The sequence below is a fragment of the Erpetoichthys calabaricus genome, chromosome 11, assembly GCF_900747795.2.
Source record: "Erpetoichthys calabaricus chromosome 11, fErpCal1.3, whole genome shotgun sequence".
Taxonomy (NCBI): domain Eukaryota; kingdom Metazoa; phylum Chordata; class Cladistia; order Polypteriformes; family Polypteridae; genus Erpetoichthys; species Erpetoichthys calabaricus.
Window position 1 is genome coordinate 108,029,844 of NC_041404.2, and position 20,102 is coordinate 108,049,945.

Sequence of the window (20,102 nt, forward strand, 5' to 3'; positions counted from 1 at the left end):
ACAAAAACTGAAGTCACTAAATGAAAATTAATTGAAATTCAATTTTACGATTTTATGTGCTCGTTGTACCTGCAGATTTGTTGAAGCCTAAAATTACCACAGCCCAAGACCATTTGAACAATATAAGGTTGTGTTTTTTCTATTATTAGAAGTATCCAGCTTTACAAAAGGTGTGAGCAGAGGAACCACTTATCTGACAGCCTATACAGAGGTGTAGTGCAATGAAAGAAGCTAATTGTTTCATGTATCTCTGGGTAAAGCCGTGCTCTTTCCAGCTCATCACCTTTTTAATGCTCTTCTTTTCAAGGAAACCAATTTGTTAGGGCTGAGAGGTCCGAGGAAGATGACCATTATCGTTCCAGGTCTGGATCACAATGATGAGAGGGTGCCAATCCGTCCCCAGAATGTAAGGAGCCACTAGCTCTAGACTTCCATTAACGCTAGTACAATCACAGGCCTCTTAACTTTCCATCCTGTATTTCTATGCTGTTCATCTAAGTGGTTCTTTCCTTTCTTATAGGAGCATGAGAGCTTGCTGGTGCGCCACCAAAATGGGAACTGGGATAGCCTGATTGTGCTGCACAACAAACCTCCCTTCTGGAACAAGGAGACCCAATCTTATGTCTTAAACTTTAAAGGACGTGTAACGCAAGCCTCTGTGAAGAACTTTCAGATTATCCACATGCAAGACCGTAAGTGTACATGAATTATTTAATGAAGCTGTGGAAAGTAGGGTCTTTTGCTGCTTACCAGAAGGCTGTTTAGTACGTTGGAGCTTGGTCATGTTACTTTACGTAACACTCTTCTGTCAAGCAAGTAAGTTAGCACAGAAAAGTCAAACTAATATCTTAATGTCTTTGTCCTGAACACCCACACACAAATGGGGACAGAACAGACAGAAACATTTGGCCTTGATGACCAAAGTCACTCATAGGTTTCTGTATATTTCTGTAGTGTGGGGGTGGCTTGCCTAAATTACCTAAGATTGTCCTCATGTTGAAACTCTGGTCTTTCCCAAATGCCTACTTTATTCATCCTTATATTTCTCGGCATGGGTAACATAGTGGCTTGTATTGCAGCTGCACAGCTTCAGAGTCCTGGGTTCAAATTCTAGCCTGGTTATTGTCTTGTTTTCCACTCACACCTCCAACAACATGCATGTTAAGATGGCCTGCTGTGAGTGATTAGGCATGCACAGCAGTGGACCGTCCCTGTCTCAATGACTGCCCCCTGGCCCTGAACTGGATATGCAAGTTTAAATTATTAAAGAATATATAGTCATGGGAAAAAGAAAGTACACCCTCTCTCAATTCTGTCATTTTACTAATCAGAGTCTAAATTACAATTGTGCTGTCATCACTAACATTACATTCTATAAACAGAGAAATCTAAAGTTAGGTGACAAATAAAATATAACACATCTCAGTTTGTTATTTTTTCCAAAATATAAGTAAACATTTAAAAACATTTTGGAAAAAATAAGTACACTATATAATTTAGTAACATATTGAATGACCTTTATCATCAATAGCTGGAAGTAAACGTTTTCTGTAGCAGTTTATCTTGACTCGCATTTTTATCGAGTCATCTTTATAACATTGCTTCAGATCACTAATGTTTGAGGGCATCCATGTTTGTCCAGCTCTATTAACCCAACATGGGGTACAATGTGGAATGAAGTCTCAACTTTGACTTGGCCATTCCAGCACGTTGATTGTTTTTTTTTTTAAGACATTCATGCTAGTTTGCTGGTGTGCTTCATTCTAATCATTGTGCTGTTGCATGATCCAGCTTCATCTGAGGTTAAGCAGTTGGATAGATGGCTTCACATTTGCCTCAAGAGTAGTTTTGTATAAAGTGGAGTTCATGGTTATCTCAATGACTGAAAGTTTCCCAGATGTTATGGCTACAAATTAAGCCCAAATCATTACCCCTCCTTCACTATGCATGGCAGTTGGCATGAGATGTTTGTAGTGATATGCTGTGTTTAGTTTTCAACAAACATGTCCCAGAGATTGATGACCAAACATCATCTTGGTTTCAGCAGTCCAAAGGATACTGTTTGAGAAGGTTTGTAGTTTCTTCAGTTGCAATTTGGCAAACCTAAACTGTGCTGCCATATTCTTCTTGCCACCTTTCCATGCAAGCCATACCTGTTCAGTCTTTTTGTAATTGTACCTTTATGAGAATTTAACATGCTCGCCAAGGTCTAAAGGTCATGTGACAGTTCTTGGAGGTTTTCCTTGATTTCCTGAGCATGGTTTGACCTTGGGCTGAATTTGCTAGGATGTCTACTCCTGGGCCTGTCTTGTAGGCCCACCATTTGAAAACAATCTTCATCATTGCTGAATGGTTAATTTTTCATTTTTTGGTAATGGCCTTATAACCTTCCCCAGATTTATGAAAAGCAACAACTGCTTCTCTGAGGCCATGGCTGATGTTCTTTCTTCTGGGCGCGATGTAAACGCAGCCTTTGACGATGCGGGTTCGCTTCATGCTCCCATTCAGCTTCTGGGAGCTCTTGAACCCGACACCGTCAGTAATGTCACCGATGAGCTAGGCAGTGAGGCACAACAAAGCAAGCACAAAAATGTAAAGTGCTTTTATTAAAAACAGCAAACAAAACAAAGTGTCCAAATTGAATAAAGTGCAGTGTATTAAATATAAGTCTTCATTAAATAAATAATCCTGTAAAATAATTGAAAAGTGGAGGTTAAAAAAAACAATAAATAAATCATTTAAAAACGAGGGTAAAACAACGGCTGGAAGCTGTCCTTTTTAAAATCGCAACTACTGGTGACTCCCCTGCTTCTCCCTTAAAGGCTATGCACCAGGGGAGCCACCCTACCTGCAGATGATCTTCTCTGTACCTTCTGATCTGAAGGCTTCCCGATCCCTGGCTTCGGTTCAGCTCTCTCCAGACCGAGACTTGGGTTCCCCAGCGACCAGGACGCTCACGCTGGGGAATCCACCTCCCAAGCCTTCCGACTCCCGCTGTCTTCTGCGGCGAGCCATCCTTCTTCCGGTCACTCCCGCTCCTCACAAAATGCTCAGCGGGAGCGACCACAATCGACTGCCCTAGGTGTCTGCCAAACATCCCGCTAGGGCTCACTTTCCAGCTGCCTGCAAGCCTGCGCTCACTCACTCACTCTCTCTCTCGCACCGGCTATCCTCTCCCTACTTCCTGCTTTCTTCTCCTGCAACCTCCGTTTGACTTTTCTTCTTTCTTCATTTTCCCCCCTCACTAGCCGCCTCGCGTCTCTATTTATCACGGGGATGCGGATGACTCCTCACCTGTGCACTTAAGCGAGGTTCGCCCGCATCACAAATTCCTGCCACACACACACACACACACACAACGCCCCCTCGCTAAGCCGCAAGTGTGCCGATTATTTATTTTAAAAAGTGGCCTTTTCGACGTGAGCTGTGGACCCGTTACACCACACAGCCCTGAATGCTCCAGAACAGCAAACTGCCAAATGTTTGCTTTTTTAGACGTAGTCACACTTTTGATTAGTAACGCCTAGCTGCTAAATACTATTACCAGTTGTGGAAGTTGGAAGGTGGTACTTATTTTTTCCCTCATGGTTTCTAAATGTTTGCTTACTTTTTGGAAAAAGAAAAAAGGTTGAAATCTGTTATGTTTTATTTGTCACCTGAGTTTTGACTTCTCAGTTTGTAGAAGTTAATGATGACAACACAACTGTGATTTAGACCCTGATTAATGAAAGTCACAGAATTGATTGAAGGTGTATTTTCTTCTATCCATTACTGTATATTTTGCAACATGGGTGACATAAAGATATATTAGTTAATGCTTTGGGTTCCTAGGTTCTAATGTGTGAGTTTTTTCTACCGGTTTGAGTAAGGCTGCACTTCTATGGACTCAACACTTACAAGAAAGTCTCAGTCTCCCCACTTAACTCTCTTACACACATTTAAATAATTAAAGAATGGTCAGAATTCTGGTCCCTTGGTTAGTGCTCTGGAGTCTAAGATCATATTCCAGATCAGTTATTACTTCTGTGGGTATATTACAGTTGCTCCATTTTCTGTTCATACCCCAAAAAAGGAGGCTAAGTGTTTGATTGAGTGTGCCTTTAGATGAACTGGTATCCCACTGCGAGTTGGCTTCTCCATTTTGCCCTGTGTTGCTAGAGAAGACTCTTAGCATCAAAACACATACATACACACATCTACTTACTCTTTATGGTCATAAACAGCTTTAGAATATAAAAAACTGAATTGACTTCTGAACATCATGCCCAGTTATCCACAACAGTGAGCGCACTGTGAAGATTTCCAGCTCAAATACTTTCTGATTCATGTCTGTGACAAACTCCAAATGACTTGGTCTGCTTGGGGCCTGCTAGTCATCTCTTCTTTGAAACTTCCTGTAACGACTCATACATTTAGATGTATGAAAATGCAGTTCATAACTTTAAAAATGTACTTGCAATGGTTGCAATCTTTCTTCAAGCTGTCTTGATGCTTTAAGGATATAAGTTTGGTATTTTTCAAGTTTTAAGTTATTTCTTCACAAACATGGTACAGCACATTTGCCACAAAAAATCGTACTTTAATCGCTTTCTATAATTTTTAAAAAATACCTTGCTCACTCCAGCACTTTACAATAGAGGGTATGAGGCACAGAGGAAAAGCTTAAAAGCGTATTACCAAATATGTCCATTTTTCATGCTAAGACAGTTATCGAGTATTGATCTGCACCTTCCATGTTTCCAATGCATGTTTCTGACAACAAAAGTGATCTAGAAATATCATTTTATCGCATGTTCCTGGCACTATTTTTCTTGTGGTAAGGATATGTTTTCTATTCTTTTGTGTGAGTTCTCACATACTGTATATGAAAGGAAATCAAACCAAAACCAATCGCGTAGCATGAAAAGTTTACTGTGATTTGGTCTGTGGGTTTGGGTTATTGCGCAAGAAGACTACAATAAGTGCTGACCTACCAAGCAAGGCTGGTCTTCTTTTAATATGTCTGAATATCATAATACTGGTGTTTTTTAATTTAAAACTGACATGTATAAACTATTTTAAAAAGTGTGTCCAATCGCAAGATGCTGATCAATAATCAACAACTGTCTTGGCTTGAAAAATGGATGCATTTGGTAAGTTTTTAAGCTTTTCCTCCATGCCCCATAGACTACAATGTAAAGCACCAGTGCGGACATGGTATTTTTTTTAAATTAACAGAAAGCGACTAACTTTATAATACAGTTTTGTACAGCAAATACATAAATGGCACATTTTTGAAGAAATTGACTTGAAAAATACCAAACTCCTCCTTGTAAGTAGGGTAGCCATGGGGAAAAAGTTCTGGATTCAGACTAAGGATTTAATATGTGGAAGATTATCTGTGTCAAAATTAAATGTAATCCATCATGTCAACTACATTATAATTGAAATGCATATATGCATGTGGTGCATTTCATTCTGGCATGGTTTTATTGTATTATTACAGTTTTATCTCATAATTAAAAACATATCAACCGAAGGCCCTTGATTTTCACTACAGCATACAATTTTCTTGCCTTTTTAAAATACGTTGCCAAAGCATATTGCCTTTTAATTCATGTTCAGAGATTGCTTGTTATAACCAAAAGTAACGCAAATGTGTTGCAGTTTGTTTAGCAGCTACAGAATGTGATCAAATTACTAATCTGCTTCAAAAGGTGGGGCACGGGGCACAAACAGTTGGAGCATGAGGCGTTTCACTTCTAAACATTACAGTGTTCTGGCAGCAACCGTTAAGTTTTGTCAACATGGAGTGATTTACCAAAATGGTGAGAAGAATATTTTAGGTCTCGCTGAAAATGTTTACTCTTATACAACAATATGTTATGCTTCACTTCTGATAGTCCTGCTACATCAAGATGTTTAGCAATAGCTGATACTGTCATCACCATCTGAAGGTATTTATAAACCATATTTATGGGCATACTAGGGGGTTCGCCCCCTGCTCACTTTGCTCGCCAACCCCCCCCCCCACTTCGCATCTCTGCCGCTCGTGTTGTGAAGAGGGGGGGCTGAACGCACCCCAAGGAGATGCTCCTTCGAAACCCCCTTTTAAACGGTGATACAATGGGAAACAAATGCAGGTTTGTTTTTTTTTTTACCTCCTCTTTGCTCGATCAACTGCTGGCTTGCTGCTGCTGCCGTGCCGTGTGATCTGCATCTCGTGTGGCACTTCGAACATTTAAAACCCTGTCCAGCAGCTGTCCTACTCTTTGTCTTTTATTTCTGGCCCCGGGAATGGTTAAATCTCTTGGTACAAAGTGTTGTCTTATGGGACATGAGTTCTTGATATTTTTTAGTTTATAATTTAAAAACAGAATAAGAATCTGAAAATCTAACAATATCACATTAAAGTTCGATAAATTCTGAAAAGAATAATGCCAAACATATATATGTAGATTTTAAAATAAGCTTGATTTAAACCATGACATAAAAACGTCACATAAAATCGTTGCACTTTTAGGCTTAGGATTTTATATATATATATATATATATATATATATATATATATATATATATATATATATATTGTGGGGAACAACCCGGACACAGACAGGTAGGCATCGTTGGTTCAAACCCACACACGTTTATTTACAATATTTACAAGTGAAAACACAGCACACAACCCAATACTCCCCCAAAGTCCAGGCCACACCACGATGCCTTTCTTGAGGTCCGCCTCCACTCCTCTCCTCCCGAGCTTTGTCTCTCTTCCTCCTGACTCCAGCCATTGAATGGAAGGAGGCGGCCCCTTTTAAGCTCACCTGGACATGCTCCAGGTGTCTCCCTATAACCTTCCACTGGCACTCCCAGGTGTGGCAGACGTACGGCTGTGCAGCCGGAAGCACTCCGGGTGTCCCTGGTCTTCTTCCCCCCGGCACTTTCGGGTGTGGCGGAAGTCCTGAGGACCAGGGCTCCACAGGCCTCGGGGTGCCCTCTGGCGGTGACCACGGGCCCCTATAGGGTTGAGCTTCCAAGCTCTGTTCCCATGGTCCCCTACCCATCCAGGGCGACTGCCCTCTCATGGTCCGGAGGAAGCGTAGTCCCTCTTCCAGTCCTTCCGGGCGTCCCGGCTGGGTACCACCCCCAGCCGCACGCCACAATATATATAGAGAGAGAGTAGATTGGGGTACAGTTGATGATCTGCAGCTCTTGAATGTGTTCTAAGGATGTTACTATTGCAGTTGGAAATTCACCTCCTGTTTCTGCTCCTCTTACATCAGCCCTTTCCAGTAACTATTCGACATTGAATAAGAGTGAATCTGTTACTGACGTCACCTCCTTTCACCCGTTCAATGTGATGGCAGATCCCCTACCTTATTAACTCCTGGTTTTCCGTCTTTAGCGCTGGGTGAACACTTTTGTGATGGGAACCCTTCTTACCCCAACTGTTTGCAACCCTTGCCTCTCCTTTTGATGCTAATTGGTCATTTGAGTACATTTAGTTTTAGCATGACTAATGTGTGGTCCTAAATTGAAACACTGTAAACTCTGAGTGGCCAATAAGCGAAATGCAATACATTAGTTTTGCATTTAGTTATGATGCACAATCTATGAACATGAAATTAATTGCAATACACTTTTGTGTTGCATTTTAAACTGACGTAAAAAGTGTTTACTATAGTGAACTCAATTGATCATTTGGCTGATAGGTTTTTAATTATGACATGATGAAACCATGTTAAAACGAAATGCACCATGTGCAAATGCAATAAATTGAAATGTAGTTAACACCATGGATTGAATTTAGTTTTTGCACAAGTAATCTTCCATATTAATCAGTATGAGAAGTGGCTGTCTCAAACCCATAGTAGCTCCTAATTTGAAGGTGTAACAGTATTGGAAAAATGTGAATCCTGAGCATCATGTTGTGAATGAGCTCAGACAGCACACATCAAGGGCAGATGAGCTCATTGATGTACATATGAGTCATAAAAAACCCATTTCTGGTTGGTGCTACCAATCACAAATGAAGAATAGTCCACCCCTGATTGTACAGCACACTCAGGTGAGCTGAATGTTTTCTTCCTCCATTCAGTTACAGCAGTGTTTCCCAAACTCGGTCCTGGTGAACCCCTGTGGCTGCAGGTTTTTGTTCCAACCGGATTCCTAATCAGTGACAACACCTGATAGCACTGATCTCATTTAATTAGCTGGGTTTTTTTCTTTTATTCGACATTCAGAAAAGCACAGCAGCATGGTTTTTACATTTAGATAGATAGATAGATAGATAGATAGATAGATAGATAGATAGATAGATAGATAGATAGATAGATAGATAGATAGATAGATACTTTATTAATCCCAATGGGAAATTCATAAGACATTTAGAAATATTTCTGCTTTTGATATAGATTTAAATGCTTAACTCTCTTTTGTTGATTTCATTATACTTTGCCCTTTCTCTGTGCAGTTTTTCCCACTTCATTGTATCTTAATAATGACAATTTAAAACGAGCAGATCAGACACCCAGATAAACAACACTGAATAATCAAAGGCTGCAACTACTTTAGAGTCAGACCCACTAATTAGTAAATAATGAATCAATTATACGATTAGAACACCTAGAAAAGTAGAATGAAAATCAAGATGAAAATACTGCTAAAAAGAAAAAAAATACATTATTCCTATATAACTGCTTGGTACATTTTAATATTTTTTTTTAGCAAACTTAAGTTTTCTAATTTCTATATTGTTCCCTTAACACAGAACTTGGGAAATATCAGTTCACTTAATTAGCCCAGGAGTTCAATTAAAAACAGAAGCTGGTTGGAACAAAAACCTGCAGCCACAGGGGTTCACCATGACCGAGTTTGGGAAACACTGAGTTACAGTAATGGTATAAAGATGGCAGCGACAGATTCTACTTGTAGTCCACATTCTGTTTGGCACCAGCTGCTCCATTCTCACTTGAGTTATTTTTTTTCTTCTGCTTAACTCTTGCTCTTTTTTCTTGGCAGCTGATTACATTGTGATGCAGTTTGGTCGTGTGGCTGAAGATGTCTTCACCATGGACTACAGGTATCCTCTTTGTGCACTGCAAGCCTTTACCATCACACTCACCAGCTTTGACATCAAGCTGGCCTGTGAATGACCTGCAGGACATATCTCAGAGAGGACTCAACAAAGACCAAAGTTTTGGAGGTTACTTCTAGCTCCATGTGCCCTTGTGTCACTTTATAAAAGAGAGAAGTATTCCTTTGGGATTCAGGAACCACTGTACAGATCATCAGTTTCCCTTCACGTTTTTTTCTTTATAAAAAGCACCCTTGCCTTAGAACACCAGGATATGTTGTAAAAGATCCTAGCATCTTTGCCCAAATGCTTGTAAGATAATGTTCACTGTGATAGGCACAACCTAAAATAAACCTAAAATGTAAGTTTAACTCTGCGGTGGGTTGGCACCCTGCCCAGGATTGGTTCCTGCCTTGTGCCCTGTGTTGGCTGGGATTGGCTCCAGCAGACCCCCGTGACCCTGTGTTCGGATTCAGCGGGTTGGAAAATGGATGGATAAATGGATGTAAGTTTAACTTTTACTACATAAGGTCATTAGACATTACGTTACCATAGCTAGAAGACAACCCTTCACACATACACATATTATGCATTGAAGGGGTAAACCAGCAACAAAAATGTTGCCCATCCACTCATTTAGTGAACCCACTTACTACTTTGGGATCACAGAGAGCCGGTCCCTCGTGTAGTATTAGCCACAACGTGAAAACTAAATTCAAAAAGGTGCAAGTCTATCACAGGGCAACCTTTAGCTCTTATTCTTACATTTTTAACAGGATTTGTATTCAGATTCACACCATGCCCCCCAGACCATGTTTATTTATGCAAATCTGTACATGTGCACATGATTTTCCAATTTCCATGTCAACTGAAAAATAGATTTACACCTGATTAAATACATAGTGAGTTCAGAAATAAAGATAAATTTTAATAAGGCAGGGAAGAACAGGTGATTAATTCTAGAATATCAAATGGGAAAATGCAACTTGGGCATTTGGTTTATTTCTCTTATGTATACTTCTTACCCATCTGTGCCCACTCTGTTTTGTATGTGGTGAGCCACAAAATAAAGCTTTTTACACCTGCTGTCTGAATGTGTGGTTTTTAGAAATGTGTCAACAAGCCATATGTTTGATTATCTTTTATTACTTTTTGCATCCTGTAAATCATCTAACTCATCTTTAGTGCTCATGCTAATGTTGAGGATATTCAGCTGTGTATGAAGACCATTCCTACAGTTGTGCTTGAAAGTTTATTAACCCTTCAGAATTTTCTATATTTCTGCTTAAATAAACATCATCAGATTTTCACTCAAGTCCTAAAAGTAGATAAAGAGAAACCAGTTAAAGAAATGAGACAAAAATATTACACTTGGTCATTTATTTATTGAGGAAAATAATAGAATATTACATATTTGTGAGTGGCAAAAGTATGTGAACCTCTAGGATTAGCAGTTAGTTTGAAGGTGAAATTAGAGTCGGGTGTTTTCAATCAATGGGATGACAATCAGGTGTGAGTGGGCACCCTGTGTTATTTAAAGAACAAGGATCTATCAAAGTCTGCTCTTCACAACACGTTTGTGGAAGTGTATCACGGCACGAACAAAGGAGATTTCTGAGGACATCAGAAAAAGAGTTGTTGATGCTCATCAGGCTGGAAAAGGTTACAAAACCATCTCTAAAGAGTTTGGACTCCATCAATCCAGTCAGACAGATTGTGTACAAATGGAAATTCAAGACCATTGTTACCCTCCCCAGGAGTGGTTGACCAACAAAGATCACTCCAAGAGCAAGGCGTTTAATAGTTGATGAGGTCACTAAGGACCCCAGGGTAACTTCTAAGCAACTGAAGGCCTCTCTCACATTGATTAATGTTCATGTTCATGAGTCCACCATCAGAACACTGAACAACAATGGTGTGCATGGTAGGGTTGCAAGGAGAAAGCCACTGCTCTCCAAAAAAAACATTGCTGCTCGTCTGCAGTTTGCTAAAGATCATGTGGACAAACCAGAAGGCTATTGGAAGAATGTTTTGTGGATGGATGAGACCAAAATAGAACTTTTTGGTTTAAATGAAAAGCGTAGTGTTTAGAGAAAGGAAAACACTGCATTCCAGCATAAGAACCTTATCCCATCTGTGAAACATGGTGGTGGTAGTATCATGGTTTGGGCCTGTTTTACTGCATCTGGGCCAGGACGGCTTGCCTTCATTGATGGAACGATGAATTCTGAATTATATCAGAGAATTCTAAAGGAAAATGTCAGGACATCTGTCCATGAACTGAATCTCAAGAGAAGGTGGGTCATGCAGCAAGACAACGACCCTAAGCACACAAGTCGTTCTACCAAAGAATGGTTAAAGAATAAAGTTAATGTTTTGGAATGGCCAAGTCAAAGTCCTGACCATAATCCAATCAAAATGTTGTGAAAAGACCTGAAGCGAGCAGTTAATGTGAGGAAACCCACCAACATCCCAGAGTTGAAGCTGTTCTGTACAGAGGAATGGGCTAAAATTCCTCCAAGCTGGTGTTCAGGACTGATCAACAGTTACCGGAGATGTTTAGTTGCAGTTATTGCTGCAAAGGGGGGGTCACACCAGATACTGAAAGCAAAGGTTCACATACTTTTGCCACTCACAAATATGTAATATTCGATTATTTTCCTTAATAAATAAATGACCAAGTATAATATTTTTGTCTCATTTGTTTAACTGGTTTCTCTTTATCTACTTTTAGGACTTGAGTGAAAATCTGATGATGTTTTAGGTCATATTTATGCAGAAATATAGAAAATTCTAAAGGGTTCACAAACTTTCAAGCACAACTGTAGATGCACTTTTGAATGCATCACCTTTTTCCCTGAGGGAGGAGCAAACACCCCATCATGTCTGCTGGGCTTTGGAAAAGGAAAACTGAAACATCTGCTCAGTAGCTTCCCAAAGGCCCTGGTCAAAAGCTGTTACCGGTGGTGCCATGACCCAGTTCTGAAAGCAGTGACTAAGAGCATAGCTAAAGCAATAAGTGCAAGATGATTCCAGTATCCTCTAAAGAAGTCCATCTCCTTCAACTAAGATGGAAAATAAGTTCCAACTGAGCCAACATCTAACATTCTTCCCACAGCTTCAGGCTGGAAACTAAAAGTAGACCTGGATAGACAGCTGAGATTTCCAGAGCACACAGCATCTACTGAGGAGATCGTTCCTCCCCCACACTATGCGACTCTTCAATTCCACCGGGGGGGGGGGGGGGGGGGGGGGGGGTAAACGTTAAAATTATACAAAGTTATTGTCTGTCTGTATACCTGCATTGTTATCACTCTTTAATTTATTGTTCTTTATCAGTATGCTGCTGCTGGAGTATGTGAATTTCCCCTTGGGATTAATAAAGTATCTATCTATCTATCTATCTATCTATCTATCTATCTATCTATCTATCTATCTATCTATCTATCTTTTCTGCTACTTGGCTTGACTGACCTCTTTTGCTTGCTAACACCCACTTCTATCCTTGCTCCCATGTCCACGTCTGGAACTATTATGCCATTTCCATCTACACTAATGCCACACATTGATTTTATCCTGCAGGTAGAACTGCAAAATGGATTACAAATGACCAATCAATAATGAGTCTGGCATTTGTTCACTCTGGCTTTAACTTTACTGCAACTCCTCAGAAGGTAATTCAACAGCAAAAAAGCAACACAATATTGCTCAATGCAAAAAACAAATGTACTCTCAAACAGTTCTTGATTTTGTTTTTCTTTTAGAGACACCGATATCACTTCTTTTGCATTTTGGGCAACTATATGGCATCTCGCCAGTATCTATTCTCGGATGGTTTTGAAAACTCTGCTTTTGTGTAAACCTTTTACCACATTTGGTGCAGCAGTATGGCTTTTCTCCTGTGTGAGTATTCTGGTGGTCTTTCAGATGGGTCCACTGTGTAAACCGCTGTGTACATCCAGCTCAGCAATGTGGTTTCTCTCCAGTATTGATCCTCTGATGATCCAGAAAATGCCTTTTGATGATGAGTTTCTTCCAGCAGTGGTATGGCTGCTCTCTGGTGTGAATATTCTGGTGATGTAGGAGATGACTCTTTCATTCAAACCTTTTGGCCAGTATGAGTAAACTGGTGTTGCACAAGGCTGGCATTTCTTGTAAACCGCTTTCTGCGTTCAGGAAATTAATATGGCTTTTCTCCATTGTTAGTCCATTGGTATTGGAGGAGGTTATGTTTTTTCTTGAAAATTTGTCAACATTCACTGTGGCTGTGAAGCTTCTGTGTTGTGTAGATTTGCTTGTGTTTCCGAAGTTTCTTTTTTCTGTAAATATCTGCCCAAACTCAACACAATCATGCAGCTTTTCTTCTGAAGTTTCTGGCGAATCTGAACCTGACCCTTTTGCTTGAAACGTTTTGTAAACTGTGTAGCAGAGAGGCCAGTACCTGGCATGAAACTTCCTGTGCCACAGTAGGCTTTTACTCTTAGAGAACCATTTACCACAATCTGTACAGCAGAAGACCTTCTCTCCAGTGTGAATCTTTTGATGGTCATTAAGTTGTGTTTTCTTTATGAAGCTCTTTCCACACTCGGTACAGTAGTATACTCCCTTTCCAGTGTGTCCACTGGTGCCGAAGGAGGTGTGCTCTCACTGTAAACCTTTTCCTGCATTTAGCACAGCAGTGGTTCTTTTCACCATGGATCTTCAGATGTTGCCAGAGGCTATCCTCATGGTGAAAACCTTTCCCTCAGTCAGGGCAGGAGAAGGGATACCCTTTCAGTCTGGTTTCAGGGCGCAGCACTGCTGTGAAACTGCTCTGCTACGGGTAACCAATGATTTGCTTATGGCAGCAGACTCTGGACAAACCAACATATTAATTCTGTTAGACCTCAGTTCAGCATTTGACACTGTCAGACATGACATTCTACTGTCCAGAATGGAGAACATGCTGGGTATCTCTGGCACTGCCCTCCAGTGGTTCAAGTCCTATCTGACTGATAGGCAAGAGTTTGTTAGTCTTGGCAACAGCAGATCCAGCTCAGCGCCAGTCACACAAGGAGTTCCTCAGGGCTCTGTCCTCGGCCCTCTTCTCTTCTGTATTTATATGCTTCCCCTTGGCCATATTATCTGTAGCTATGGACTGGGTTATCATTTTTATGCAGACGATACTCAACTTTATTTCAATGTTAAAAGTGGAACTTCATCCGCGCTTTCTCGGCTCACTTCCTGCCTCAGTGAAATTAAAACCTGGATGGAGCAGAACTCTTTAAAATTAAATTGCAACAAAACTGACCTCCTGTAAATTGGGACTAAAGTGCAACTTAATAAAATGAGCTCCTTCCCAGTACATCATGGCGGTGATCTCAACAGATCTGCCTCTACTGCAAAGAATCTTGGTGTCATTTTTGATTCCTCCCTTTCTTATTCCGCCCACATAAACCACATTAAGAAACTTTCTTACTTTCATCTCCATAACATATCTCGTGTTCGCTCCTTCCTCTCCTTTTCTAATGCTGAGAAACTCGTCCATGCTTTTATCACATCCCGCATCGATTATTGTAATTCCCTACTGGCAGGTGCCCCTTCTAATCTTATATCACACCTCCAGCGTATTCAAAACTCAGCTGCAAGAGTCCTTATATGGACCAGCAGCAACGAGCACATACTGTAACACCCATCCTGCTCCACCTTCACTGGCTCCCTGTGTCTTACAGAATCGAATATAAAATCCTACTAATAACCTACAAAGCCTTAAACGACCTTGCGCCAAACTACAGTGGAACCTCGGTTCACGACCATAATTCATTCCAGAACTCTGGTCGTAACCTGATTTGATCATGACCCGAAGTAATTTCCCCCATAGGATTGTATGTAAATACAATTAATCTGTTCCAGACCATATGAACTGTATGTAAATATATTTTTTTAAAGATTTTTAAGCACAAAAATGATTAATTATACCATAGAATGCACAGTGTAAGAGTAAACTAAATGTTTACTTCTTCTGCTTGGGCTCTCTTGCTCTCTCTCTCTCTCGCTTGCTCACTGCACAGGGAGAGACTGAACACGTGCAGAAATCATCGGCACGTACGAACCGGAAGGGAAACTGGCTTGTTTGTCACCCGAGTGTGTGGTCGTGAACAGATGCAAAAGTTTGGTGAACTTTTTTGTCGTAACCTGATTTGTACATGGTCCGAGACGTTCGTGACCCGAGGTTCCACTGTACATCAGTGACCTTCTCCATCACTATGTGCCTGTCCACCCACGAAGGTCCTCTGATTCTGGCAATCTTGTTGTGCCCCACACTAATCTACACTCCATGGGTGACAGGGCCTTCAGCTGTATACCTTACTCCTTTTTATGTTAACTAAGGTTGTCTTATTTTAATTTCTTATTTGTCTTTTATTCTTCTTTTCTTCATTATGTAAAGCACTTTGAGCTACTTTTTGTATGAAAATGTGCTATATAAATAAATGTTGTTGTTGTTGTTGTTGTATAGCACCCAGACTCTGGAATGACCTACCGAAATTAATCAGGTCAGCTGACTCCATGAATTCTTTTAAAAAAAAACTCAAAACTCATCTGTTCAGGAAGGCGTTTAGCTCTACCTGACTTTATTACCCCTCTCTCAGTTTACCTGTATGTCAAGATGCTCATGTAACCTCTGTGTGTGTGTGCTAGACCATCAATTATGTTGTCTGTTAGGCTTTTTCTCTGGATTTACTATCTTATTCTTCTTTATTTATCTGGTTTAGTACAATGCTATATTCTGTATACCCTGCCGTTCTTTCTTAAACTCTGTGAAGTGCCTTGAGCATGGGAAAGGTGCTATATAAATAAAATGTATTATTACTCTTTGTTATGAACTCTCTCATGCTGCTGCAAGGAACATTTTAGCAAGAATGTCATCTGGCACTCACTGCCCTAGAATGACCTTTCCTCAGTGTGAATTTGCTTGTGAAGATTTAGGGCATTTCTCACAGTGAGAAACTTTTCCCACATTCAGAACAGCAAAATGCCTTTTCTCCACAGAGGTCTTTAAGATGAACCCAAGGAGTAGTCTTGAGTCTGAAATCCCTTTGACATTCACCACAAGTGTATGGCTTCAGGTTGCTGTAACTCTTCTTGTGTTGCTGAAGCTGATATTTCTGCCTGAACATCTTTCCACATTCTGTGCAACAGTGGAGCCTTTCTGGCATGTGAGTTGACTTATTATGGGATATATCATCTACTGTTAAATTCTGCTCTGTACTTCTAAAATGTATATTTTTTATTTCTTACTATATTGAGAAAAGCCAAGCAAAATGACACCTTTGATTGGCTAACTAGAAAGATTACAATATGCAAGCTTTCGAGGCAACTCAGGCCCCTTCTTCAGGCAAGATGTAATACAGAAACTGAAGTTTCCTATGTTTATATACACACTCTAGGACAAGAAACAACATTGGTAAATATTTAAATGAGAAATTTTGTATGTAAAAAATTAATAGATTCATTCAGGCTAGGGCAACTTCAAAACACAGCAAGAGAGAAAAGAATGGGAAGTTAAACTCATGCTAAAATTTAATACTTTAATACTTTACAACATGGATTGAATAAAGACAAGAGTTTTATGGCCAGATATGAGGATTGTTTACATCTCTCAGAATGACAGACAACCTGTCTACGGACCCACATTGTTTTGAAAAAACTCATTACAAACTTCAAAAGACTTTGTTGGACAGTTATCTTATCCAGAGATCTTGACAATACATTGTTCTTTTCTCTCTTGCTAAATTAACCCTAGCCTGAATGAATCTATTAATTTTTTACATACAAAATTTCTCATTTAAATATTTACCAATGTTGTTTCTTGTCCTAGAGTGTGTATATAAACATAGGAAACTTCAGTTTCTGTATTACATCTTGCCTGAAGAAGGGGCCTGAGTTGCCTCGAAAGCTTGCATATTGTAATCTTTCTAGTAAGCCAATCAAAGGTGTCATTTTGCTTGGCTTTTCTCTACATTCATAATGGCTAACACGGTACAATACCCTAGTACTACAGATTTACTATATTGAGAAATTGTTCTGTTCTGTGTAATGCATTGTATTGTATTGACCCCCTTCTTTTGACACCCACTGCACGCCCAACCTACCTGGAAAGGGGTCTCTCTTTGAAATGCCTTTCCCAAGGTTTCTTCCATTTTTTCCCTACAAGGTTTTTTTTGGGAGTTTTTCCTTGTCTTCTTAGAGAGTCAAGGCTGGGGGGCTGTCAAGAGGCAGGGCCTGTTAAAGCCCATTGCGACACTTCCTGTGTGATTTTGGGCTATACAAAAATAAACTGTATTGTATTGTATTGTACTTGTGCTGCTGCAAAAGGGAGCTAGCAGTGAATCCTTTCTCACATTCTAAACAGACAAAGTTTATAACAGCTGCACATTTTCATGTGACATTGAAGGTATTTGGCATGTTCTTCTCTGTGCACCAGCCCCACTCCTAAGAGGGACATATTACTAATTATTCATGAAGAAGAGCTAGAACTTTATTTGTCCACAAGAGGAAACTTGGCTTCATCAATATATAAAAAAACGTTTTTTTCTTTCAGCTGCTCCCGTTAGGGGTTGCCACAGCGGATCATCTTCTTCCATATCTTTCTGTCCTCTGCATCTTGTTCTGTTACACCCATCACCTGCATGTCCTCTCTCACCACATCCATAAACCTTCTCTTAGGTCTTCTTCTTTTTCTCTTGCCTGGCAGATTTATCTTTAACATCCTTCTCCCAATATACCCAGCATCTCTCCTCTGCACATGTCCAAACCAACGCAATCTCGCCTCTCTGACTTTGTCTCCCTACTGTCCAACTTGAGCTGACCCTCTAATGTACTCCATTCTAATCGTATCCATCCTTGTCACACCCAAAAACATTTAGGTAAATGAATACTAATTACAAACAGCAAGCAGTGATTGAAAAAAGGAAATCTCAAATAAGAAAATAAACTTTCTGGTATAGACGTAGGGATTGCATAGTATCAAAATTTTGCATCACGTTTATAGTGACCACAATTATATTTTTTCAGTATTATCATAGTACTGTTAAAATGTATTTTTTTAAACACTGATACCCACTGAAATATTTTACCACATTTTACAATAAAATTTAATGTAAATCAGATTTGTAAAATAGACAATAAATAACTTTTGTTTATGCACAGTTTGTAATAACCACAAGTAAATATACAAAATGCTGATTTTTACAATGTCAGACTCCTACATAAATCACTCAAATATGCAAATGTAACATTAAAAAAATCACACGTAAACAAATCAAATCAGCAATACACTGATGCTGTAACTTCATGTATTAGTTTTTCTGAAGATTGCATTCCAACAAAAACAATTGCAAAGTTTAGCAATGATAAGCTTTAGTTCACCCCAGAGCTCAGACGACTGCTCCAGGGTGATTTTAGATCTGGCAATCGTGACGTATACAGGAAAGTCAAGTACATCTTGGAGAAAGAGATCAAAGTACTCAGATAACTTTCAGGAACAACAGTCTGCAAGAGATACCAGTCTGGAGAGGACTGAAAGAAGTCACTAACTACAAGAAACAAACATCAAACAGTTCTGCTGATCCCAGTCTGGCTAATCAGTTAAATCAGCTTTATGGTTGCTTTGAAAGACAATGGGACATACCATACATCTACCTGATGGTCTCACTGTTACTACTCTACACTCCTGCTCTTCTCGGCTTTACCCTCCTGTCATCACTGCAAAATACATCTGCAGCTTATTCAAAAAGCAAAAAGCTGCAGGCCCAGGCCTTATTTCCCTTTCCACACTCAGGGTCTGTGCAGACCAGTTATCTGCAGTATCTGCAGACATTTTCAACCATCAACCAATCTCTAGATCTGTGCATTGTTCCTGACTGCTTCAAGACCTCCACCATCATTCCAGCAGCAAAAAAACTCAAAGGTCACAGGCCTGAATGACTACAGAGCAGTAGCTTTAACCTCTGTGCTAATGAAGACCTTTGAATGTCTTATTCTGAATTATCTCAAGAATGCTTCAAAAGACTTCCTGGACCCATTTCAGTTTGCATACAGTGCCAACCAGTCTGTAGATGATTCAGTAAATTTAAGTCTGAGCTTGATAAGCCAGGGGCATATATAAGGATCTTGTTTATGGACTTTACCTCCGCTTTCAACACAATCATGCTGGAGCTCGTAGATGAGAAACTCAACCCGTTCACCCTGCCCAGTTCAATCTGCCACTGGATCACAGACTTCCTTACAGATAGGAAACAGTACGCATGGTTGGGCACACACATGTCTGACCCATTAACCCTTTTAGCACTGGTGCACCATAGGGATGTGTCCATAAACTCCCAAATCTTGTTCTTGTATCAGTGGTCCAGTAATTATCCTTTTCTTTTATAACTGTAATCAGTCCTAAGACATTGTGGCTGTGGGTCTCAAGCCTCCTCCTCAAGTGTCTCCTCCTCTGCTCTAGCCAGCCCTGCACCTGCCATGCCAGGCTGCCTACTGTGTATGCTGTACTATTCCTTTGTACCCTCTACCTCCTTGAGGACCCATCCAGTATCATGTCCAGCAAGGTCACTAGTGGAAGCACATTGTTCCAACCAACACTCTCCCAGATAACAAACTTGGAGCCTTCTAAAAAGAAGCCAGTATCTTGCGGATCTGGTGCCACTGATCTTCAGTATAATATCTGAGTGGTGGTGCTTGGCCCCTGGTTCCTTCTCAACTAAGCAATGGTTGACTGCCCTGTACTATTCCCATAACTGCTCCACTATATAAAGAGTGGAGTTCTGCCATGTTGCTACATCACAAACCAGCAGGTGGTGCTGCTACTGCATTTTTGCCAACAATACACTGGTGGTAGGGGAGTGGCAAAAATGGATACAGACAAACTTTAAATGGCTGATAAGCTTGCCCAACCCCAAGTAAGTTAGGAGGAACCTCTGCATCATGCAGATTAGCATGTGAGTAAAACATGGCATGTGAGTATAGTTCCACTCATCCAGACACTCCAGCTCCACCACAGCCTGAC

General features: G+C 40.2%; 1 protein-coding gene across 2 annotated transcripts in view; it reads left to right on the forward strand.

Moving 5' to 3' along the window:
• LOC114661360 (tubby protein-like) overlaps positions 1-9,148 on the forward strand; it is a 60,720-nt gene extending 51,572 nt beyond the window's left edge. For both annotated transcript variants that reach the window (XM_028814575.2, XM_051934150.1), the window contains 3 exons: positions 308-406; positions 521-692; positions 9,001-9,148. In XM_028814575.2, coding sequence (XP_028670408.2) covers positions 308-406; positions 521-692; positions 9,001-9,134 — 405 coding nt within the window. In that variant the 3' untranslated portion in view covers positions 9,135-9,148. The remainder of the gene's footprint in view (positions 1-307; positions 407-520; positions 693-9,000) is intronic.
• Positions 9,149-20,102: the final 10,954 nt, after the last annotated feature.